Here is a 24,449-nt window from a genome sequence, read left to right on the forward strand (position 1 = left end):
CGTTTTGTGGTTACCTTAGGTTTATAGGTTACCTTTATAGGTTACCTTTTTCTACATTTTTACAAATATGATTCTGAAATGTGTCAGTGTAGTAACGTGTGCTGCGTGCTTCTCGTACACTTTCTACGTTTTATGTAACCTGACGTACTTTTTGTCAAATCACCAAGAAAACGATGGTACGAGAGTGTCACCAGGAAAAGGTAAGCTATCTAAAACTGTAATTATTAGGGAAAGTTGAGATTTTATCTGATCAATTTCTATTACAGATGATTCTGCCGGTTCGGTGGTCTGGTTATTAATTTTAAACATGTCTTTGTTAAGCGTATTTATGCTACAACATTCGCTTATGGCTAGCGACTTTGTGAAACGCTTGTTTCTTAAATTACATATGGATTATATGGAGAGAAATATATATAACGTAGCCAGTGCAGCAAGTCTGCATTTGCTGATTAATCAGTGGCAAATTGTGCCATCGATTTCATGGTGGAAAATCGATACGTCTTCCAATGATATTCTATGGTACATATTTACCAGTTGCCATGTTCTGGCTTGGTCGATAATTTATAGCGGATGTTTAATGATGGACATATCCGAGCTTACCGGACTGAAACAAGTGTATTATAAATTTTCATCCAGACCAAGTCCAATGTCGATGAAATCTAAAGGATTGATACGTTATTATTCTCACATGAGACATCCGAGTTTGACAGGTTTTCTGATTATTCTATGGATATACCCTTATATGAGGTAAGACATATTTAGAAAGAATTATGTATTGTTGTATCGTGAACAAATGATTAATTTTTCTTTGTCTTTTTCTTTTCTAGATTAGACAGAATAATGTTAGGTTCGATACTCACAGTCTACATGGCTCTAATGTGGAACATAGACGACGAAGATTATAATTATCATGCCAGTCTAGTCAGAAGAAAAGAAGCAGAATTATATCCAGCTTTACATGTACATGAAAACTAGAGTCTACTCGACTATTCACGTCTCGGCCTTTGTGTTCATTATATTTAAGTTATATACGTCTTTGTAACATGATATTATTTTTGTGGCTTTACATTTCAAGATATGTATTTGACGAAGATGAAGATGTACAGCGTGAACCACGAATCGTGATCGAATCGTGGTCAGTCCGATCGAAAATGTTTTTATCGGATATTCGTCTTGAAATTCTCTAACAGATAGGCGTAAAAAAATTATAGATGCATTAGCAAAAACGTAAAGGTGAATTTGAAAAATCATGAAAAAAAAGAGTTAAGAAAAAATTTGATGAAATTACGTGAAAGCTCTCTTGAAACCATGCTATATCCGATAAAAACATTTTCGATCGGACTGCTAATAATCTCTACGGATCAGGATTCGTGGTTTACCCTGTGTTATACACACGTACATATACATATGTGTGTATACACGTATACATATTGACTCCGTAATTGTAATGAAAATTCTTTTTCGACGAAAAGCTAAAGCTTAAGCTTAATCTACAGTTTCAATTAAAAGAGCTGTTCCTTTTAAGATCCAATATGCCTGTTCCTTCGCGGATGGAAGCAAAGTGGCAACAACGAAATTTGTACTGTGCCCTGTTGTCGATAATACGCCCGCGCGTACAGCTGTTTTGTAGAGGGGACAAACGTATCTTGGATCATTCTTCGGTAGCTGTAATATCGGGTCTATATGTAAAACTGGAAGTGACGGATGCATCTCGCCTGAAATGTGTATGTACATATAGTAAGTAGCTCGTGTAACGGAATGTTTTCGGTTTATTAACGGCGGCTGAAACGAATCGGCACGTTACCTATGTTGGCGTCTACTAGAATCATGGATTCGGAATCCCATCGACCAGCATCGACATACAGCCCGTGAATCAATACACCATCGTTTGGCTCTTTCAAACCTTTGTATACCGCCTCCACCTAAAGAAATCGTTGTTTCGATAAGAGTATTTAAAAACTGATTTCTACCGGTTGAACCTCCTGCTCCGATTTCTTATGTTCCTCCTCGATTTCTGTTTGATCGAGAACGACTTTGGTGGGAATGAAATCCAGCTTGAGGTGATCGATGGGTGTGTTATACTTTCTTGCACAGGTCTGCAGCATGCCCGTTAAAAATCCTTGTGGAAACGACAAACCGGAAATCCAGAAAGAAATTGGTTTTCCATGAGCCAGCCAAATCTTGAATAGAAAAAGAGGTATCGTTTTTCCGTTCGAGCAAAGGTCTGATCAAGAACATTGTCAGGCAGCTGCACACGTACTTGAATGAAATCGATCCTCAGCTCCAAGTTCTTTATCCAGCTTCCCAAACTTTTCAATGACGGGTAGACGTTCGCGTTATGCCACATTTGTGGTACCTAATTTGAGTAGAAATTTGGCAAGTTTGCAAAGCAAATATATAAGTAGACTGCGGATCTTTATGCAAAATAAAAAATGTGTGCATTGATGGCAGGACACAGGAGCCAAATAAAAATTGTATTCTTCTTTTAATTATCCTACGAAGCTGAAACGAATACATTGATGTCCTTATAAATATTTTTAACATGTCCACTGCTTTAAATTACATGTACCCATTATTGTTATAAATGCATAAAATCCGCAGTCTACAAATAAGCAATTAATCAAGACGAATTAAAGCACGATGGCGAAACCTGATTATTAACGAGAGCAACGAAAACATTTTCCAATTCCTCCGACATAACGACGAAGCCTTTGATGGCTCGTTGAAGGTTTTCGATCGAGCTGTGTATTCTTTTCAGCAACGTGTTGTACCTGTCGACTTCGTGAACGAGAACAGTAGTCATCGACGGAAGTCTTCCTTTCGAGTCTCTCTGCGGGAGAGAAATGCGGCGATTCTATCTGTTCGATGATCGATGAAATATTCGACTTACCACCAAATGATTGGGATTACATTGAGCAGGATCTATCTTGATCTGAATTCGAGCTAGGATCGTATCCGCGATCTCATACGCCACATCCGAGCTGGATTTTCCTTCTTCGGATGCGGATTCCTGCGGTTGCACTTCCAAGATGGTGTTTATAACGAATTGCGCCTCCTTCAACTGTTGTCCATGGGTTAATTCGCACGATTAAATCGGTCGCTCGTTGACCAATAATCTTCTCTACAAAACTACTTTGAGTTTAGTATAATATAAAGCATGTGGCGATTACTTGATAAATAATGTTCGCATTTTCGTGCATCTGGAAGATTTCCGGGTCATCGATTATGGAGAAGTTCTCCACGAAATCTCTATACTGCCGTAGAGTTCTGAAGTTTGGACAATAGTATTTCCCGGACTGCGAATAAATGTAATCTATAACCGGGGACGTGTGTCGATGGAGTTTAGAGAGTGAAGAAGTATGCATCTATTAACGATATAACATTTTTCAAATTTACCGTCTTTCAGGGTTTTGGGAGAGAAGAATATGTCTAGGATGGTTTTCATACACCTGAGGTCCCAACCGTCCGTAACTCTGCCGCCATAAGTGATCTCGCCTGTGGTGTATATCAACGCGTTCCAAGGTATATGATCGTGAACGCAAAACAGTTTCAGGTTCAGCAAGCAACACTCCCTGTCGCTGTCGTTGAATTCGTAAAGAATATTCCATCCCAGAGGCCCAAACTTTTTCCTTTCTTGAATAATCGCGTGAAAGAAACAAACTCCGAATATAAGTTTCCGCCATTTCTCATTCAAATCTGAAAGAACAGCGTGCTCCGTTAAACATATTTTATTAGTTTCCACTTTCGTTGTTTCTACTTACGGTGAGTCTCGAAGAATTCTTCGTCGAAATCGTAAAGTGCCCTCTTTATGTTAGCCTTCAGACCTTTCGGTGGTTCGTTAGTCACCTTCACCGAGTTCTGAAGAACGGAAACCGGAAAAGCGACGCTCGGCATTGAGCTCAGGAACAGTCGAAAATCGCTGTGGATCCGTCCTTCTTGTTCCTCGGCAATTTCCAGGATGATTTGTTCCATGTTGATCATCCACGAGGTAGCTAAATGACAGTTTTGGAGAAATACCCATCTGCCATCGACGGTGCCTTTCCGTATGTGCCCTTCGGCCACAGGCCCTTGACCCTGTCCCAGAGAGATCGAATTGTATCTATCGGAGAAATTCATCTCGGTCGCGAATCTTTGGAAACCGCTGAAAGGATCCGATCCGGTGGTCAGGATGAACACCAGCGGAATCTTGTTCGACGTGTTAGCGAATCTGAAATAGAATAATCAAAACTGAATCAGTCGAAGGACTTTTTTGTCTTTCCGGAAAAATCATTTCTGTTCTAGAGGCTATAGTACAGGAGCGGCAGCGAGGCCATGGGCGATTCCACAAATTTCTGACCGAGATTCTTCGACACGAACGCCGTGATTGCGAAGATCAAACGCTCCTCCTTCAGAGCTTTCAGTAGCATTAACTTTTCGATGTCAGACAGTAGATTGTCCCAATTGCGCGTCGCGTTATTCCTATTCGATGGAATAACGTTGATCACCTGAAAACGACGCTCGGTTATTATACAGTTTGCGTGATCACGATTCAAAATTCACATCGATTTCAAACTAATCAAAAACGCGTCTTACTTCGTGAAAGTGTCCGATGGTTATGGGGATTCTGTTAAAGACATCGTTCATGATGTTTCTGAAGCTCGCGAACGTAATGGATAGATAGTTGATCAAGACCCACATTTGAGTGGTTAAGGTCGGGATATCCGGTTTTTCTGCCAGCTTCGAGAACATTGCTCAATCAAATTATTATACAATCTATTGTACTATGTATACAGGATGATTCTGGGAACTGGGATAAGTTACTGCTCTTTCCTCAGTGAAAATAGGAAAACATGATAGAACAAAGACGACTTAAAGATGTCCGTTGCTGGTCCTTCAGACGTTTTAATTATTTAAGTATTGGTTTAACACACAAATTGGGTTGTATTGAAGAATAAATTGCAATTGCACCTGACAGGTGCATCTACATAAAAAATGAGGTCATAGGAAGTTACGATGTATTATGACATATGACTTTTTACTTAAAACAGAGCAGTAACTTGTCCCAGTTCCTGGAATCATCCTTATAACACGTTTGAACATGTCGCTGTTGTGCAATACAATGATCTTGCTCGGATACTATGACTATAACTCACAGAGCTGACTCGAGTAGCACCCCGCACCATAAAATTCCATTGCAACTGGCTGATCGTGTTATCGTTCGTGAATATCGCGATATTCAGCATAAAGCTGAAGATCAATTTGTGCTTCTCGAACAGACCCCGCGAAACGTTTGTGTAAATGGCCAGCGTGATTTCGATGAGCAGCATCTGCAGTCGCCGGGTTAGATTTTCATCCTTTTCGGTCGAGTCAATCACTACATTAAATATCTAAAGATGAACGATAAAATGTGATCAATCATCGATGTACAATTGATTGGTGAATTTCGCTGAATTTACCTGATTGAAATATTTAAGCGAGAATTGATACATCGGATCTATATTCGCGAGATTGGCCACGACGAAATAGAGAACAGATCCGCGATTCGCTACCGATCGATATTTTTCACGCGCTTCGGAGATCTTCTCTTCGGTGGCTTCGCTCTCGATCAGTCTCGTCGCGATGATTGCCGACGTTTCCTTGCTGTCGTTCAGAGTTTCGATCAGGTCCTCGTTGTCCAGAATGTCGTCGCCTGCACCGTACAACAGCGTCAGTATTCTGTCTTCGATGCTTTGCAGTTGACCTTTGTCGGCGTTGATCTTCATTATCAGATCGTTCCTCATCGACTCGAGATCCGGTCTTTCGAGGCGTACCACGTCTCTATACGGGGGAAGGTGAAATTTCGTGCAGATCGAAACGTTCCGAACGAAAGCGTTGAGTAAAGTATTCCGCGAAGCAAAGAATTACGCCAGTAGTTGCTCCTCGAGACCTCCCATGGTCACGGTGAAGTTCACTATGGTCACTTTGATACAGACTTCGGGCAAGTAATGGGGATTGGCGATTTTCGTTGTGATGTACAGTCGAAAATTCTCGTCGTAGTCGACGTCGGAGTCGCCGAATCGTATCAACTTCCTACCGGCCTGAACAGAAGCAATGAATACAGTATCGTAAAATATAATGTCGATCGAGTGCCAATAGCAATTGCGATACCAATACCAACCAGCATGAAGATTTGTTTGAGCAACACCGGCTCCAAACTAGGATCCAACACCTCTCCCACTTCTTGGAGCAACACGGGTATTCCCAGTCGAATGGATGTCTCGAGTATTCTCGTAAAATTCATGTCCGTCAATTTGCATATCTTCAGATTGTTCAACTGCTCCATGTTACGTATCCACCTGTTCGCCTACACGAACGCGTAGGATCGCGTGCACAGTTAACGGGGTAGACTCGTTTCTAGGATTGCAAGGATGCGCCTTCTCATTCCTCGATAATGCAAAAATGGGGTTTCTCGGTAGTGAAAATTTTTAATTTTTCTCTTTTTTAAATACCGAAATAAGGCACGGAAAAGAAAATTTAATACTTCTTTTTATCATTACATGAAGTAAATTTACGTTATATACAGAAAATGTAACGTAACTTTTTGAAGTAGTCAAAAGTGTAATTAGATTGATCTTTTATCTAGCCCTTTTGACTATAGGGCTGTAACTTTCCTTCGAAGGTCGAAGATTTCAAAGCTTCGAAACTTCGAAGTTCCCTTCGTTCCTTCGAATCCTTCGAAGCTTCGGAAAAGTTACAGCCCTACTTTTGACTACTACGTTGACTACGAACTACCATCTTTGCATTATCGAGAAATGAGAAGGCGCATCCCGCACCCTTGCAAATAAAGAACAAACGAGTTGGGTTTGTTGGGACGTAAGTACGATAGCACCTGTTCTTGGGGATCGATCATCAGCGGCCAACGATTCGACTGCGTAACGAAGATACCGTTCTCCGTGCTAACTTTGTCTCTCGGCAGCCCGTGCGTATTCCAAAGACGGATCTGGTAAGGATCGGCCAATATCGAGATAAGGCTGTAGTTCTCAGTGGTCGTTATGCCATAGCTTTTACAGCTGTTCAACCACAATTGCATCAACTCTTCTCTGTACTCGTTGGTGAACGCGCCAAGATAGGCAAGTGCTCCAGCAGCAACTAGCGTGTCACCTGTTAAATTGATCATTTGCTTGTCGAACCCCTAACAGTCCGTACGAAGACAAAATTGATTAGTTTCGTGAGCGTCTCGTGCTATGAACAATTTCACCTTCGTCATTTGTTCCCATCGTATCCGTTCGTCCACCAACGCGGACGTTAGTCGACCCGATCGGTTCAACCTGGCTTCCGCGATCATCATCTCCGTTTCTAGTACGTTCAAGTTCTTCACGGCCGAATCGTATTGAAGCTGCAACTGTACGATCTTGTTCTCCAACTCGGCGAGTTGTGCCTGCTTCGTGGCCAGGACTCGTTCGATCGCGGCCAACTCTTGTTCCGCTTGGTGCAATCTGTGCCGACCCAACCAATTTCCCAATGATCTCGATATCGACTTTGGAATCGAGTTCCGTCTAACGCAGCGGTTTCCAAGGGGAGGCTCCAAAATTTTTTAATGAAAAATTAATTCGTAGTAGTTTGTTTTTATTATTTAAAACGTGTCTATATTATTATATCTCTCTTAAGATCCGTCTGAAAAAATTGAAAATTGCATAAACATCCGCAGTCTGATTACATCTATTAAAAAAATAAAAGGTAAGTAGGCGCGGAAAAAATTTTTCTTTCGGGGAGGCTAGACGTAGTAGCATAAAGGTAGGAAACCGCTGCTCCAACGATAAGTAACTCGCCTCTGCCGTTTCGGCTCGACGACCCTGTAAATCTTTGCGTAGCCGTCCATCGCTCTCACCCAGATGCACATCGATTTGCACGCTTTGCTCTGCTTGGCAACCAGATCCGGCCGGAACTCCGGATGGTTCACGTATTCTTGCAGTTTGCTCAGAAGCTTGTCGCTTATCTCGTCCTTGGGATACGCCATTAAACGGTCGAGAAAATGTATGTCGCCGAGAACCAACTTGGCCGATGGCCAATCCGTCCTAGAGATGGGACGGACGATTTCGTTGGTAATTTCGTCGGTGGCAGAGATTTTATGTGTAGTATAGATTCGTAGATTGATGGGATCGAACAGACTTCTCGCCTAGCAGCAGATTAACAGCCTCCATCACGAAGCGGACCAAATGGGGCGGCTTATTGAACACGCGGATCTCGTTGATGTCGTTCTTGTTCAGAGCCTCCAACGCCTTCTGGGCCTCCATCAGAGCAGGCATCGCGGCTTCCAAGTCCTGTCGGGCGTCAGCTTCCAGAAGCCCTGTCTCGTCGGCTTTCAGCTGTCGATATACAAACTTAGATAAATATCGAAGAAAACGCGGCGAAACAGGGTTAAATCGTTCGGCCAGTTTCGTTTGGCCGATGCCACTGGTTGATCGCGTCGCGTCTTCTCTCTCGCACCTTCGCCGTAGCTTCTTCGGCGCTGACCACGTATTTGGCTTTGTCGCACTCGGTCTGCTGCTTCGCGATCATTTTCACCAGCTTTGTTACCTCGTCCGTGCTCACCTTCAGCTTCGGAGCAAGAATGACTAAATGCTCTTTCATCACTGCAACCATCTCGTTGGTCTCGAGAAGTTTCTGTTTAAACATAATGCGCCATTAATATTTCAAAATATTTGTTGCACATTATTCAAAAATATACTAAACGTATTTAATATGCTAACAAGCTACTAAAAGTATTGTATAAAATTAAGAAAATCATATAAAATATAATAAAGAGATATTTCAGGTCGGAAGAAAAATTCGGTTCTCGAATGAGAACAGCTCTGAGTGCAAAGGGTTAATAGGCCACTCACGTTCAGCCCATTCGCAATCTTGTACTTCAGAATCTCGATCTCCTTCTTCTTCTTCTCCAAAGTGATTTGAAACAATTTCAACAGCTCCAAGTAACTGCTGGGCGTGGTGTAATACCTGCGACGCATTTCCGCGAAGAATCGGACAGTCGCATCTTCGACGGTCTGCAATTGTATCGTACCATGCGTGTTAGAAAAGATGGATACCGTGTTCGCGCGAAGGGATAGATACCTTGTGGATCAAGACGCATATCGAACCGAGACCGGCGAGTAAGTTCGAATCGTCCAGTACCATCGTGGACAATGTGGATTCTGCTACCGAGAGGAGGGCATCGTTCGGCCACTTGGTAAACCAATCGATCGTGCAGCAGTTGACCAACGACGGAAACATGCGGCAGCGGTGTCTGACGAAGACAAGTCGCGAAAGCGCGTTAAATCAAAGCGAACGCGATAATTCGATAATAATTACCGAAACGCGTCGCCTATAGGGCTCATACAGATCATCAGATGAAGTTGATTTCGAACTCTTCCGATGAAAAACTGATAGATAGCGTCTCTGTTCGTCTCGCTGATCCCTGCTTGCTTTGCGGCGGGTCTGGTAGCGATGATGGCTTTCTCCAGTTCATCCGCGTCGTACAAGTTTGGCACTTCACCTGAACAATATTATGATTAGGTTAGGTTATAGGATTCGAAACGACATTTTCCGGTTCCCGCACACGCCTAAAGGTACGTACCCGTGTTTAAGGTATTGTTAATGTCCTCCAAGAAGTCCTCGAGCACGATTTGAGTATCCGTGAATAAAAAGGTTGTGTGCTTAGCGAGAGCGCCCGGCTCGAAGTAAAAACGTCGCAAGTCCTCGTGCCAGCTGCTTTTGTCGTACGTTCGGGTCACTTCGATCTGATAGCACCTTAAAATACTCGTCGATATCGGGCGTCCATTCGAGAGGTTGGCCTTGGAAATAAATTCTAGGATTTCAGCTAGATACGAACTTGTAACCGTTCAAGTGAGACGCGAGTTTCGTCAGACTTTGCTTCCCCATTCCTCCGACACCGACGAGAAGTCCGTTTCCCCTTTCGGACCGGAGGATTCGCGCGAGTCTGCAAACGTGCTCGATGGCGTCCATAAAGAAGATTATACCCATGTCCTTGCCGACGGAGAAACGGTAATCTTCCAAGTAGTCCTGAAATCGTGAAAAATAGTTGACGCGAACGAAAGAATTCGTACTCGTACAGCAAGTCTTCGACTTACGCGGATTCTTAGAAGCGAATCAGAAAACCAATTCCGAACTGTGAAATTCGTTTTCTCACTCAGAAATCCTATTTTTGCGAGGCGTAGTTTGCATTATTCGGAAGAATATGCATTTTCATAAAACTGCAACAGCTACATGCTGCCGAATAATGCAAATTATGCCTCGTAAACATAAAAATAGGACTTTTTAGGGCGATTGCGGCCTAGATTGATATTTTATCTAGCGCGTTTCATTACTGCAAAACCCCATCTTTGCATTATTGTGAAATGAGAAGGCGCATCCCGCACCCTTGCAATCCTGGAAACGAGTCCACCCCCTTATACACGTAAGTCGAGGACTGTGTTTGTCTGTCGAGTTCAAATTGAATTAGAGTTTCGCGTTGGACACCTCCAAGGTCCTTTTGACTTTCGAAATATCCGTGAGTTCCTCGTAGATTCTTTGTTCCCTGGCAGCTCCAAACGCCATGAAGTCACCGAACAACAATACCGGCGGTTTTTCGATGACTTTCTCGTCCGGAAGACGTAGCACCTCGGTGGCAAATGAGCCGGCGCAGATGCTGTTCAGAAGCTTGTAAAAGTAACTCTTGTCCTCTGCGTTTATCAGCCGATCGTGGAACACTCGTAGACATTCGTGGTAGAAGAGCCTGAGAAGAGCCAAATTTCTCGAAGGTTCTCCGAAGTCGAAGGCACGACGAATATACCTGTACATCTCTTGAGGTTGCTTTATAATCGCGGCGCGAACTTGCATTATCCCCTGGATGCATTTCGACAAATCACGTAAATTGAAGATGTAGTGGCTCTTCTCCGGCGTGGGCAAAAGATCCTCGGCGATCCTCTGATACACGTCCACAGCCGCTTGTACTATTTTCTCTCCGATCAGCTTCACCGACTCGACGAAATCGGTCAAGAAACCGTGCATTATCGCTCTAAAAAATCGTTCGACGTCTCGTTGCTCTGAAATATCGTTTTGTCATTGTCACTTACTTGAAAATTCCTTTCAAGGTCCACTCGGAGGGCGCTGGAATCAGCAAGATCGCGAAGTGTCTGACGAATCTCGGAGTTAGCGGATTCCTGCCACCTCCGGGAGGAGCGCACGCTACGGTCAAGACAACGTCCTCCACGTCTTTCCAGAACAATTTGTCTCGGTCGTACATTCCCTTGAAATCTAGTAACTGCCTGCGCGGATCGACACGGGTGTACTTGGTACTTATACTATTATTATATTTTCTATGCAAGAAACAACTCGATCGGTTAACCCTTTGCACTCGGAGCTACTTTAACTCGATAATCAAACATTTCTTCCAACCTAGAATAATTCCATTCTATATAATCTATACCTCATACTTAAATGTTTAGTAATTGATTAGATCACCACTCGAGTGCTAAGGGTTAACTGTAAGATGCAATTTCCTACCGCAGAAGTTCGATAGGCGGTTGGGACCCGTAGGTGTCCAGTTTAGGCATATTCACGTCGTCGACGAATACGCAGACTCGTTTTCCAATGGGAGCTCCTAGAACGGTCCTCTTTCTCTTCTCCAACTTCAATTCCAGAATTTCTTGGGTCCTGCCGCTGGTGGTCTGTGCCGAGAAAGCCAAAGTGATCGGCGCCCAGAGTTGCGTAATCTCCAAGTTGTTCAGCACAATCTTTGTTATTAACGATTTTCCAACTCCTGTGAACGATGCCGAATTAATTAAACGAATTCCTAGGAGACGGGTTTACGATTCGAAATAAATATCGCTGACCAGTGTCTCCGGTGAAAAATACCGGTTTGTTGATCTCCACCATTTTCTGCATCATGTAACCGAATCGCACGGTGTCTATCGTCGGGACGAGTATGTCGAAGAAGGGGGTCTCGCTGTCGTATAAGAATTCTGGCACGATGTCCGCCCACAAATCGAACCGGTGACCAGAAACGTTCACGAACAGATCCCACAGGTCGACCGATGCTAGCCTAGAAACAGAAATCAGTGGAGGTTTAGACCCTGTTCAGATACGGTGGACACCGCGCGCTAATGTAAATAAGTTCTGCATGGGCTTTTACATCGCGTCCTCGTTGTCCTCGAACTGCTTTCTGACGAAGGCTTCGAAGTTAACCCTAGAGGCATCCTCGACGTTTCCACCGACTGCCCAAAGATAAGCAAACAGGAAGATCTGAGTGATAAACGTTCTGATTCGTCCCTTGTCCAAAGTTCTTTCGATGGCGCCCGGCTCGCTCAGCAGACTCTCTATGATCGCGCAAGCCATATTCGCCTTGCCGATATCAACCTGCCGACAAACTCAAACGATGAACGCTTTGACAAAACGAAACATTCCGTATCGCAGCTATTCAGAATGGCGTCTACCTGATTAATCGGAAACTCGCAACTCGTTTTGCAGAAGACCAAGCCTGCTTCGAAGTATCTTTGGAAGAGGTCAACGATAAGGTTTCGATGTTCCTCTCTAGCGTAAGCTTCCGGAAGAGTTGTCATCCAGGTTCTGACGTACGGCAGCCACTTCAATTCCGCAGGATCCACGTACACCATACCTTGAAGAGATGTGAGAAATATTATAGATCGAATATACATAAATTATTTGAAGATAGGTGAGACTCTCATACCACATCGACTGACGGTAGCCGGTGACGCTTGTGCAAGATCCATCACCTCGAACAGCATGCGCATATACGGTGTGAATTTGATTCTTTCGGAGTTGGCTAGACAAAGCATCTTGTTGTCGTCCAAGACCGTGTTCATGTTTTCGATCCATATAGCATCGACGGGTCCGTCGCAGACTATCCATTGATGATCATCCGAGACAAACTAAATATTCGTTCCGAGCAGCATTTTAGTTTATACACTGTTAAAATACTTGCAAATTTTTATTCGTTTATCGTGATTTCCAGGCTGCTACCAACCGCACACGCGTGGCGTACAGTGAATCCTATGAGTCCATCGTGCCACTCGTTGGTCATCGTGTCTACTTGCCCGTAAAGCTCGCCGATAGTGATCGCTTTCGGATTAACCGTGTAGGTGTGAACCGGGAGGTAAACAGGTCCAGGCACGCGCATCTTGTGGAGTTGATTGTACGTGTTGGCAAGAGTCTGGGAATCAGAGAAAGGTTTTTAGGCTGTAAGACTTTCAGACCTACAATGAACGTAGAAAAGACGTCTTTTGATATGAAAAACTTACTCGAAGAACTGTGGTCTTCCCGGAACCGGTTGGCCCGACCAGCATCACCCCGTGTCTCACCTGCAAGCACTCGTGCAGCTGAATAGCCTTCTTCAAGGTGCATCGTTCTGGTTGTAGATTGGCTTCTTCTAGTACCTGTGAGAACCGTATATCGGCGATTCAAAAATATCGTTCGCATAATTCGCATTCGACCAGAATTACCGCGATCATTGTTTCCTGTAAAACACCGTAGTCCTCTTCGGGTATCACGATGCCTGGGAACAAGTCTCCGACGATACCTTCGAACAGTTCAGCGTCGTCTCGCAAGAATTTCGGTATGTTGCTCTCGCGTAGAGCTCGGATCAGAACAACGTCTTCCGGTTTATCAGGATTGTTTCGTTTAAGACTGCCCGCCATTACCAACACGCTCTTCACCGCCCTTGAACGTCCAACGAATCAAACAGTTAAGGTCACATGCATTGAAAGCAGGTGTTGTAGGAACGATGTGCTAGAAACCTCATTCCGAAGTCGTAATGATCTTGTTGAGAAAGTTGCTCGCTGCTCAAGGTATACATCAAAGTCATCTTCTGCGACAGCGGTTTCGACGACTCGAATCCTTCCGAATACAAAGTGACTTCTGCTATTAGTTCTGAAAAGAGAAAAATAGAAAAGAGGAGAGAGAAACGACGTTCGAGATATAAATTCGAAAGAATCTCGCGTAGCGCACTGTAATCGGGAACCATCATGGCGAACGGCCGGAACAGGGCCTTCAAGTTGTCCGGTAGTTCAGTACGACCCGCGTAACCGGGGTTCATCGTGACAAATGTTGCGCAGGACATCACGAGCTTCATCATTCGACCCTCGAACATGAATCTGGGACAGGAAAGACGGTAGAAGGATTAAATTGCGGTGGTGCGAATCGATTAGATTAGATTAGATCGTCAGATGCTCGAAACGCACTCTTTCGCTCTGATTATCTTCGCGTTCCTGATCGTGATCAATTGCTGAGCTATCACGGACAGCACCTCGATGTCTATTCTATTAAATTCGTCGAAGCAACACCAGGCCCCGGAAGTCGCCAATCCAGAGAAGAATCTACCCATCATCTGTTTCGGAAAAGTGGTGTGTTGATACGTAAGCAAATCGTCATCGATCGCCAACCTCTTCTTTGTGGTTAACCTACTCTGTAATCGAGACCTTCCGAGCAGTTGAAGACGACACACTGGACGGCAACAGCCTTCGCTAGATCCTTCGTGGTCTCAGTTTTCCCGGTTCCAGCTGGGCCGGCAGGAGCACCGCCTGTCGAACGTACACGGTACACACGGGTTACGACTTACGACAAATAAATACTAGGGCTGTTACACTTTTCTGAAGCTTCGACTCTTCCAAGATTCGAAGGAACGAAGGGAACTTCGAAGCCTTCGAAGTCTTCGAATCGTACGAAGTTGTAACTTAATCAATCTTTTAGCTGTGGTGGCGTATTTTTTTCGGAATCAACTTAACAGCGAAATCTCCAAGTCCAAAGCTTCGAAACTCCGTTTCTTTTAATCCCCTGATAATAATTTACTAGAGGTTCGAATTTCGAAGCTTCGAAAATTCGATTCTCATCACATTCGAAGTTTCTGAAATCGAAGCTCCGGAGCTTGAAAATCTTCGACCTTTCAAGGAAAGTAACAGCCCTAATAAATACGCGCGACATTCATGTTTCTTTTGCGAAACGAATAGCTCGTCTGTTTCACCGAGATCCAACTGCAGGGCTCCCATGAGACACAAGTAGCATCGATCGGTGAGGGGTGTTATCACGAGTCTCTTCTGAGCGCCAAGGTATTCGTATCCGTAAAGGTATTCGGCGTTGCTCATACGTGCCAGGCAATTGTCGACTTCCGCGTCCCAGTAATAGCGCAACGCTTTCGTCCACTCGAAGCTCGTGCTATAGCAAAGGACACGAACGCGACAGCAACGAAATTGCTAAGCAACGCTAAGCAATTGCTAAGCTAAATCTCATAGTTTGAAAGGTCTCACCTGGACGATACACTATTTTCGACCAAACTGGTCACGATATCTCGGGCATGAACGTCCACCGTAATTAAATTAATTATAACGTCGCGAATCAGTTTTGGCAATTCTCCCCTGACCATTGCAGCCAGATCGCCCAAATCCTGGAAATCGTGAGAAGTGGTCGTTCTACCGGGAACGCGAACCTTGTCGCAGAAATTCGGAGAAAATAAGGTACTACTGAACCGCGAAACACTGTAACTCGAACTCTTTCATCAACTCGATCGCGCGACCCTCGGATTCCAAGATTAGGTCTATCCTACGAGTCCAAAAGATCTGGGACACGGTGAGGACTATCTGGAATGGACAGAATATCGGGATGCTGTGATGTTATAGACTATAGACGCACGATCGATATAGATGCAGATTCAAATCGATTTATTTGGTGAAAATAAACGATAAATAAACGAGTGTACCGTCTTAATAAGTCCAGAGTAACGTGTTTAACCTGAGACGGATGCATCGACAGGCATTGGTGTCGTCCTTTCGCATCGTAATCCTTAATTCCCTGCTTCATCCCTTTTCTCAAGGTCGTAAACATAGCGTCTTCCACTCTACCCAGCCAATCCTCGACGTTGCCCCTAGCTTTAAGACCTTGCCCGAGAGGAACTCTTTCGCCTTCCGGTGAAAGCATCGCTACAATATCGGTAGTCAAGATCTGCTCGTCGCCGGTCTCGCTTTCCTTCATCGCGAATTCCAATCTGTGTATCGCGTCGAAGCATTTCTGCAAGTGTCTCTGCACGGCGTGCGGATTCTTTGTCTGTGTTTGAACGATCGATTAGAGTTGGTCAGCTGATTCAACGTTGAGCAGCAAGCTTTTTTTATTATCGCAGTTTCGTGTGTCGATCAGGGCTCTCGTACCTGAGCTAAAATCTCCAGTAGCTCGTCGTTCGATAGGAAAAAGAACCGCGGAAACGCTACCCGTTTCGTCTCGAGGTACGCTAACAAACACTTCATCACTTCGTCCAATCGTCTATTGTTCTCCTCCAGTTGTTCCAGCAAGCCTGGTTGGGTGCAACAATCCATCGCCAAAGGCATCTACAGGTACAACATATGTAGTAATAATAATCATACGACGACGATGATGATGAGGATGATGATCAAGAGTACCTTGAACGTTCGTCTCATGAGGTCTTTCCAAAACTTGTCGACCTCGATGAACAATTTTGCTTCTACCGGAAGCTGCCTTTGAATGTCGGGTGCGGAGAAGATTGCTTCGAGATACATCCACTGTTGCTGCAAATACTGCCACGCTTCCTGTCCATACATGTTACATGTAACGTTATTTACATATGCATATGGCAGATATACATTGTCTGTCCGGAAAATAATGCGACCAAACTTTTTCTGGCTCTCCTATTGACTGCAGAACGCAGTCTTCTGTTTGTTTCCAAAGGTCAAAAATGTGCTAAAAGGATGCCAATTTGAAAGCGTGGAGGTGATCAAAGAGGCTGCGACGAGGGCACTACGAGAGATTCCAGAAAACGCCATCCAGAGAGCATACAAAGCATGAAAATCGCGCTAAGAAAAATGTGTAAATTAAAAAAAAAAAGTGTGGTCGCATTACTTCTCGGACAAATGATCATACCAGTGTATCGACGAAGAGATCGAGCTTCTGGACCCACTCGTCGACCAAAGGTTGAATGGGTCCTACGCGACGGGACGCTTTGATGGTCTGAAGGTTGATGCTGCTCTCATTCATCGCGGTTTCAACCTCTTCCATGCTACCTAAAATATATACGTCCTTGTCCTCTTTGTGAGGTACCACCACAAATTGTAGCTCCTGCCACATATTCACGACCTTGTTCAGCATGTTTTCCAGATTAGCCTCGGAGCTCGCGATGGCAGCGACCTCCATCAATTCGTTGGGTTTTTGGAACGCGCCGAGATCTTCCATCATCGTCCAAGTCTTCTTCTCGTCGGGCTTGAAGGTGTAGTTCAACACGACTTCTATTTTCTCCCAGTGTCTGTCCCGAAGATCGGGATTTCTTAGGTATCCGAGGATCGGTAGTTTGTTCCTGAGCGTTTCGACGGTGTCTTTCAGTCCGGGAACAATGTTGTTCGCCGGCAAACCTCTCTCCAATTGAATCAAATTCTTCATCGTGCGCATCGTGAACGACGTGATCTCGTCGACGTCCAATGTATCAAAGTCAGCCGTATACCACTGGTGCACCGCCTGTTCCCATTCGATCAGGGTCTCCCACAGCAAGGTGCGAAGCCTCAACTCGTTCGTTACTTGATCCAGCACGTCGAATCTCGTCTGTTCGAGCTGTAACGCGCGTATAATACATATATTATATAATCTGTAATCTGTACCGAACTTTTCCCTTAAACCGAGCCCACGATTGGGATCGAAGAAGAAAACGCGAGCTAGCGTTTAAACCAGGGGTGGCCAACCTGTGGCGCATGGATCATTACTAGACTGCAGATCTTTATGCATTTACAGTTGTTGGAAAAATATGATTTTCCCTCTATTAAAATCATTAAGGGAAGAAATAACATTTAATTTAATTTCTACGTCTAGCAGACAGTTTTTATTTTGCATAAAGCTCCGCAATAGTCTAATGATTGAAAGTGGCGCATTGGATTCTTGCGCCCATACTTATTCTTTTGAAGTAGGCGCCATAACTGAACCCTATCTTCATATTTTCAACGCTTGAGTGCTCTCAGCCTTCTTACTCATCAGTTCGTCGCAATTTCTTGACAATTTACAACCGGAAACTGTCTCACGTCCAAGAGAGCATTTCTCACTATTGTAGATTGGTGCTCCAATAAACGTGTATCTTTTTAACTGGCGTAAATTAACTAATTTAGTTGCATGATTGAGTTATCCCTTTTCCTCCGCCAAGCGAAGCAGATCCTACCCCTATTTCCAACCCCAACAATGAACGTAAGAAGGTAGAAAGAGTGCTCGAGCTATATGGCGCATCTGAATTTGCCAGTCCTGATTTAAACGGTACCTTGAAAGCCCTCTGATGAGCATGATACTCCTCCGCGATCGCGGCACAGGCAGACAATCGGTTGCTGAGATCCTTCAAGGTATTCAGACAGGCCTGGTCGTCACTTTGAGAGTCCAACAGCCAAGGTTGCTGTAAACACGGAAGTAAACGTCTCACGATCAGCAGAAGCAACAACCAGTGATTTTGGCAACCAGTCGACTCACCGTTAACTCGTCGTGAATCTCCGATATGGTTTCATTCAACACTGTGATGTCTTTCTGAAGCTGAGAGTTGAATTTGTTGATCAACTTTGGCCGTTCTTCCAGCACGTTCTCCATCACCAAACGTAAACTGGTAAAGTGCGTACCGATGCCCTGTACGTCAACCACAAATCAGAGAGGAAGCAGGGGAAGCACGACGTTTATCGAGTATGAGCGCGTGATCGTTACCAAATAATTAGCCATGTCCACCGAGGGTATAGGAAATCCGAATTCTTCCATCAAGTCGTACAGCTCTTTCACGTAATCCAGCTGCGCCTCCATTTCGTCGACGGTCTCTCGAGCCTTATCGACGAATTTAATGTACGCGACGTATTCCTCCGTCGTGACTGGGTCCGACTCGAGGTACTTGATGGAATCGATGGCTTTCGTTAGCAGAGAATCGACTCTGGTTTTCCCTATGCTAATGGAGCAGAAGAAAGGAAGCTGGTCGAACGAAAGTTACGTAAATTCAACGCGTCGTAAGCCGTAAGTAATAAAGAAACACCTACCCAGGCATAACGGCTTCGAGGATGCCGATCTTCCCTCTGGGAGCGATTTCCGCTGCGACCTTAAATCGCTCGAGCTGAATGAGAAAAATGCCCAGGTGCTGATACTCGATAACTTTACCGATTATCTCCACCTCCCTCCTGTACCGGATGCTCCAATCTCGGAATAATTTGCAGTCTCGATTGTCGCGGATAATATTCTCGTCGAACTGCATGTCCTCGAGATAGAATTGACGGATCTCGTCGAAGCGACGACAATAACGTTTCACGATGTCGATGCTATGTTCCCAAATCTCGCTCAGCACGTCCTTTAGCGCGTGCGTGATCGGATCTTGCGTCAGGACGTCGTGCATATCCGGTGGAAGACCGGAAATACGGTCTTCTACTTTGCGATTGATCATTGGCCTTGAATTAATGAGAATCGCAGAACTGAACATCAAATTCCACAGTCGTATACATAGTCGATACGATTCGAGATGAGACGAGGCAAGGTGAAGCGATACCTGGTAAACGAGTTGAAGAACGGATCGGAGAGAAGAGGTTTCACGGCTAATATATTTTCCTCCCACATGATTTGGATCGTTTGTATCACGAAGCGGAAGATCTCTTCCGATGGATCCATTACGATATCCGAGGACGGCAGAATTAGCAAATCCACCACAAAGTATGGCCACTGGAAGAAATCAGACTTGTCAGCACAGAGTATAGATTACTGATTACAGAGTACAGAGTTCGTTGGCGTAGGTTATCAAGATCGGGAAATTTCAATAAGGTAAACCTGAATGCGGTGTATCATAGGCCGAGAATCCTTTAGCGGGAGTTCGATCTCATCGTTATCGATCGCCTCGTCGGTTGGTAAATGACCCACGTGAACCTTCAGAGCTTCTATAAACTCCACGTAGGTGTTTATCAAGAGAACGTGCATCATGTTCGTTTGCATGTAATCAATCAGATGAACGAAGCTAAACATATTCATTTTTCATTCAAGTCGATCCGAAACCGTTTTTCGTAGGATAGGATACCGAAGAGAATCGATAGAGCGTACCAAGAGAGTCTGTAACATTTGTTCCTCTTCCTTGCTTGCTCGATGTAACTCATCTTGAGAATGCCGTCCTTCGGCATCTTGAACTTCACAGCACCGAATTCGCCTACAGAAAGCGAGATCCTTGTCAAAGCCTTTCGAGAAAGACTTCCGATTTTTCAGAAACACAAATAATTACCCAATTTCCCGAAAGCGGTTTGTTCTATCGTTATGTTAGAATCGTCCGGAGTGTATCCAGCTCGTAGCAACGCGCCCAGACACGCGTTGTTAACGATATCTTTCGCCAATATTCGAAACTCGTCTAGCTTGCTCCTGATGCGTTCCAATTTGGCGAACTGCGATATAGCGTAAGATAAGAGAACATTGCTCGGATAGTCACCGCGATGTACACTCCCGTCCATAAGTCACCGGACACTTATTCAAATTTCTCTATGCAGACAATTTTTTCTTATTAAAGTTATACTGACCAAAATATCCTATATATTCTAAATTTTTATAATTTTTTTTGTATTTTCTAATTCTTAAAATTTGAGTGGGGTTATCGTTTTCCAATTTGGCTTCTATAAACAAATAGCATAATGTATTAAATAGCGTATTAAATAGTATACGTTTATATGTTATTAACCATAGAATCAAGCTGGAAGCTTGTGTTCTTTAATTACCATTTTGTTGAAGATAAGTGAGTTTCCGGTGATTTATGGTGTATCTACGTATTGTAGTAAGTAAGTAAAGACCTGCTTTTCCACGAAATAGAAGAGCAACAGCTTCTCGGTGACGGTGCCGTCGAAGAAGGTGGAATCGAGGAAAACCGAGCACATCGCCTTGATTTCGAGCAGAGCCTTGCTGAGAATCGGATCCGATATAAAAAGATTTTCCTCCAAATAACTTCTCGCTTCCAGGAACTTTCTGCAGGAGACCGATTTCCTCCAGACGAAGAACGCCTTCCACTTCCGGAATACCACGAACGACCTTATCTGTCATGGCAGACGAAAAGCTACTCAAAACCCGGGAACGATCTTACAGGAAAGAATTATTCGCAGATCTTTTACCTTGATTAGTTCCAAGTAAAAATGGTATTCCCTTTCCCATTGTTCGATCGGAGTGAAACTAACTTCGTCGGACGAGTATTGCGTTACCCCGCTTGCGCTAATCGTCATGTACGTTTTACCTACGTCCTTGTAATTCACGACCCTGGAAACGATCGCCAATCTTAAGATCCCGTTCGTAACGCGGATGTACAAATTCAAGGAAAAGTTATTCACTTGAGGGCGTAAGGGGTGAAATACTTCGAGGATCGTTCTACCGCGTAGATCATGTAAAAGAATCCGATTTTCGGATCATCTCGCAACTGCTCGATCAGCTCTAACTGGTCGACCAACGGAGGCGCGTCGGGGTCCTTTGCGATCTCTTCTCCGTCCACAGCTTGCGCTCTTTCCCACGGCGGCACTTCGCTTTCTTTCCGTAAAAAAAAATTCCTTTTTTAGTATGATTACTCCCAAGTTTGCCTTTGTATACTCTGGTCTACTCTACATTATTTTACTGGTCGAATAGAGAATACTTGGACGACTAAAGCCGAGATACATAAATATATTTTAAATATCTTCCGTAGAAGTTTCGTTACTCGAGGGCTTCTGTGTTTGCTCGGAAGGAATCGCGGTTGACTGGGAATCTTCTTCCCGCCCCGGGATTGGAATGTACGGTTTGCAGATTTCTCGTCTAATCTGTTCTTGCTGATCGCCAAATCCGGTCTACGAAAGCAATGAAATCTTTAAAAGTTGTCCGAACGGAGTAACATCGAAATAAGTAGAGATACACATATGTAAGTGCAGTGACAATTATCATAACTAGACTGCGGATGTTTATGCAAAATAAAAATGTTTTGCGTTGATTGTGGGAAGCAGGAATAGCATAAAAATTGATTTCATCCCTTAACGACTTCGTTACATTAAAAGCAACGTTACAACATTCTTGGATTTTTAAAATCTTTTACTGTTTTATATTTCACCGAACCAATTTCTTCATAAATGCATAAAGATTCGCAGTCTAGTCATAACTTCTAAAAAAAAATCCAACTTGTATTATAAAAAATTTATCGTCTTCTTGAGCGTGTCTGAATATTAATCCTTCGCAGTCGGAGCTATTTTAACTCGAAAATTAAATATTTCTTTAGATCTAGAATAATTCCATTCCATATAATTTTTTTCATTTTATGGATATGGAATTGATATAATACCTCATACAATACTGAAATGTGTAGCAATCGATTAGATACCAATATGTTTAGTAATGTCAACGATATTGTGAATAATGGTACAGCAATTTTTAGCGGTAACACTGAGTCGCCACTCGAGTGCTAAGGGTTAATGGAAGTCACTGAATCCCAGCAGATTTCAGCCCTCAGCCCTCAACCTCACCAGTGGCTCCCGTAGCTCCGGCTTCTGATCGATCTTCTCGAGCATCTTCTTGTGCGGCACGAAAAACGGGATCGCATCGCCCATCTTCTTGTGCGCCACGAAAAACCGGCTTTCATCTTTCCCTCTACGACTGACCGAGGAAACGAAAATACATCTATCAAGATTGAACTTTGATCGAGAAATACTACAAGATTATAAGAATATCATAATTACTTATAATAGCTAGGTGGTTTTCGGCATAGTCTCGACGAAAACTCCTTCGCAACCGTCGATTTCACCACGCTCTGTTCGGAAATGTCATTGGAGATCATACTATCGGCCATTACATCTGTCCACTCTTCGAGTTTCATCGTTTCCTGATTTTTATCCATTTTATCGTTTTCCGCGAGAAGACGGGTATCGCGCGTTAAGTTAATCGCTCGACTTCTCGCTGAACACTGGTCGCGTATCGATTAAACAAACGAAATAAGCGAAACAAGTGAAATTTCATTTTCGTTTCGCGGCAGACTACGGAATACTGTATAAAAAGATACTTACAATTGATGCTTACAAAATCGATTGTAACATCGAAACGCTTCGATCTAAAGAAAAATGTTATCTCTTTCAATAAAAAAAGAGCAGCGCTTGAAACGGTAGCGTTCGGTATGTATTCTGTTCGCCTTTGAAGAATGGCATGGCAGCGCCTCTGGTCACGTGGACAGCGCTCATCTCCCATTAGCGGTCTCACACTAATATGTCCGTGTCCAGATCATTCACGACTTTTTCGTTTTTGTAATTGTAAGCCGTAAGCGTTAAGGAACACTTCGCATACATCTGTGGTTGACAGGAACAACGCCGCATGTCGCATACTTTCACTTTCGAGATATGCCGTTTAAAATTTTCATCACTAGACTGCGGATCTTTATGCAAAATAAACATTTTCTGCATCAATTTTAAGAAACGGGAGTCGAGGAAAAAATTTTTTCGTTCTTTATAATAATTCTAGTGGGATGAAAATAATACTATTGGTATTTCTAAATTCTCTTCACCTGTAAACTTTTTTAAATTCGACTTACCCATTTATGTCATAAATGCATAAAATCCAGTCTATTGATCACTAATGCTTTGACATAGGACATCGGTTAAATTGCATTATTTTGTTCAGCCTTTCGAATTTGCTTTCATGACCTTTTTTCTGATAAATACGTAAATCCTATACTATAAAGCTCCATGAGATTGCGAGAGCCGTGCGGCGCTTTTCCTTGCAACCGCAAACGTAAACACACATAATATAGGTACGTTACTGACAATAAGAAGTCACGTGGCTTTGTTGAGTTTCCCTCGCATCTTGAATCGACCGAGCGACAACTCCATAAAACCTGATAAAACGAACACGTTTACGTTTACACCCGAGAAGGTGAATTCGGGTTGATTCGGTAATTGCAACCACGATTTATGAATTTACGAGCATTGACAATGAGAAGTAAGAACATTACGTAAACACACAATACAATAAAAGTGTGGACTGTACTTTAGAAAAATGTCGATCGAATCAGATGGAACCACGATATCGATGACGATCCTCTTCCGATCATTTTCCTAATTATTCTGTAATTGTGACAGAAATAACGATGCGTATATTCGTTGGGTACATGTATATGGAAAGATTTAATTTCTGAAACGGTTACAGAACAGTAGTACAGTGCGTAGGAATCATTTCTGCGACATATGTACAAACATATTTTTACTCGATTATAGGTATGATACTTACATGTACAGTCGAATAATTTTAGGATTTTAATCGGGGACAATAGAACGGGCTTGTTATTGCTGCACTGGATCGAGCTGTTTGATTGGTAAACACGACCATCTATAGTCCGCGTAGTTACAGGTTATCATGGCGAACACCTTCAGTCGGACTACGGACTACGGATGTGTCAAGAGCTGTGTGCCGCGTGCTGCTACGGTGTTCTCGTTCTATGTACATAATATGTTCCGATTCCGATGCCGATACATGTTTAT

The 24,449-nt window shown here is 43.6% G+C and overlaps 2 protein-coding genes and 1 long non-coding RNA gene across 3 annotated transcripts; 1 reads left to right on the plus strand and 2 right to left on the minus strand.

Moving 5' to 3' along the window:
* The first annotated feature begins 64 nt into the window (after nt 1-64).
* Nucleotides 65-1,524, plus strand: LOC143212258 (nurim homolog). The gene is made up of 3 exons (XM_076430868.1): nt 65-200; nt 267-747; nt 828-1,524. The coding sequence occupies exons 1-3, from the start codon at nt 68-70 to the stop codon at nt 973-975; spliced, it is 762 nt and encodes a 253-aa protein (XP_076286983.1). The 5' UTR covers nt 65-67; the 3' UTR covers nt 976-1,524.
* Nucleotides 1,192-23,125, minus strand: Dhc16f (Dynein heavy chain at 16F). Its single transcript, XM_076430892.1, has 61 exons — nt 22,986-23,125; nt 22,662-22,885; nt 22,449-22,578; nt 21,656-21,782; nt 21,297-21,489; nt 21,084-21,225; nt 20,769-21,008; nt 20,213-20,369; nt 20,038-20,140; nt 19,771-19,954; nt 19,496-19,665; nt 18,996-19,397; nt 18,676-18,907; nt 18,451-18,600; nt 18,248-18,376; nt 16,876-17,556; nt 16,398-16,544; nt 16,149-16,325; nt 15,736-16,047; nt 15,474-15,584; nt 15,255-15,391; nt 14,972-15,162; nt 14,416-14,531; nt 14,193-14,338; nt 13,960-14,105; nt 13,749-13,881; nt 13,455-13,671; nt 13,254-13,388; nt 12,980-13,165; nt 12,683-12,884; nt 12,429-12,610; nt 12,128-12,351; nt 11,829-12,037; nt 11,500-11,755; nt 11,070-11,261; nt 10,474-11,011; nt 9,827-10,017; nt 9,572-9,744; nt 9,307-9,490; nt 9,070-9,241; nt 8,841-9,002; nt 8,446-8,622; nt 8,128-8,324; nt 7,788-8,033; nt 7,217-7,454; nt 6,848-7,150; nt 6,137-6,322; nt 5,884-6,056; nt 5,436-5,796; nt 5,133-5,366; nt 4,573-4,716; nt 4,294-4,484; nt 3,762-4,207; nt 3,397-3,696; nt 3,171-3,313; nt 2,891-3,061; nt 2,651-2,830; nt 2,261-2,356; nt 1,980-2,180; nt 1,805-1,922; nt 1,192-1,715 (listed from the first exon to the last, which is right to left on the minus strand). Exons 2-61 carry the CDS (start codon nt 22,817-22,819, stop codon nt 1,486-1,488), a joined length of 12,372 nt encoding a protein of 4,123 aa, XP_076287007.1. The 5' UTR covers nt 22,820-22,885; nt 22,986-23,125; the 3' UTR covers nt 1,192-1,485.
* A 46-nt stretch (nt 23,126-23,171) lies between these two features.
* LOC143212278 (uncharacterized) lies at nt 23,172-23,636 on the minus strand. The gene is made up of 2 exons (XR_013009666.1): nt 23,504-23,636; nt 23,172-23,347 (listed from the first exon to the last, which is right to left on the minus strand). It is a non-coding gene; the product is annotated as an uncharacterized LOC143212278 (long non-coding RNA).
* Nucleotides 23,637-24,449: the final 813 nt, after the last annotated feature.

This window comes from Lasioglossum baleicum, chromosome 9 (genome assembly GCF_051020765.1).
Source record: "Lasioglossum baleicum chromosome 9, iyLasBale1, whole genome shotgun sequence".
Taxonomy (NCBI): Eukaryota; Metazoa; Arthropoda; class Insecta; order Hymenoptera; family Halictidae; genus Lasioglossum; species Lasioglossum baleicum.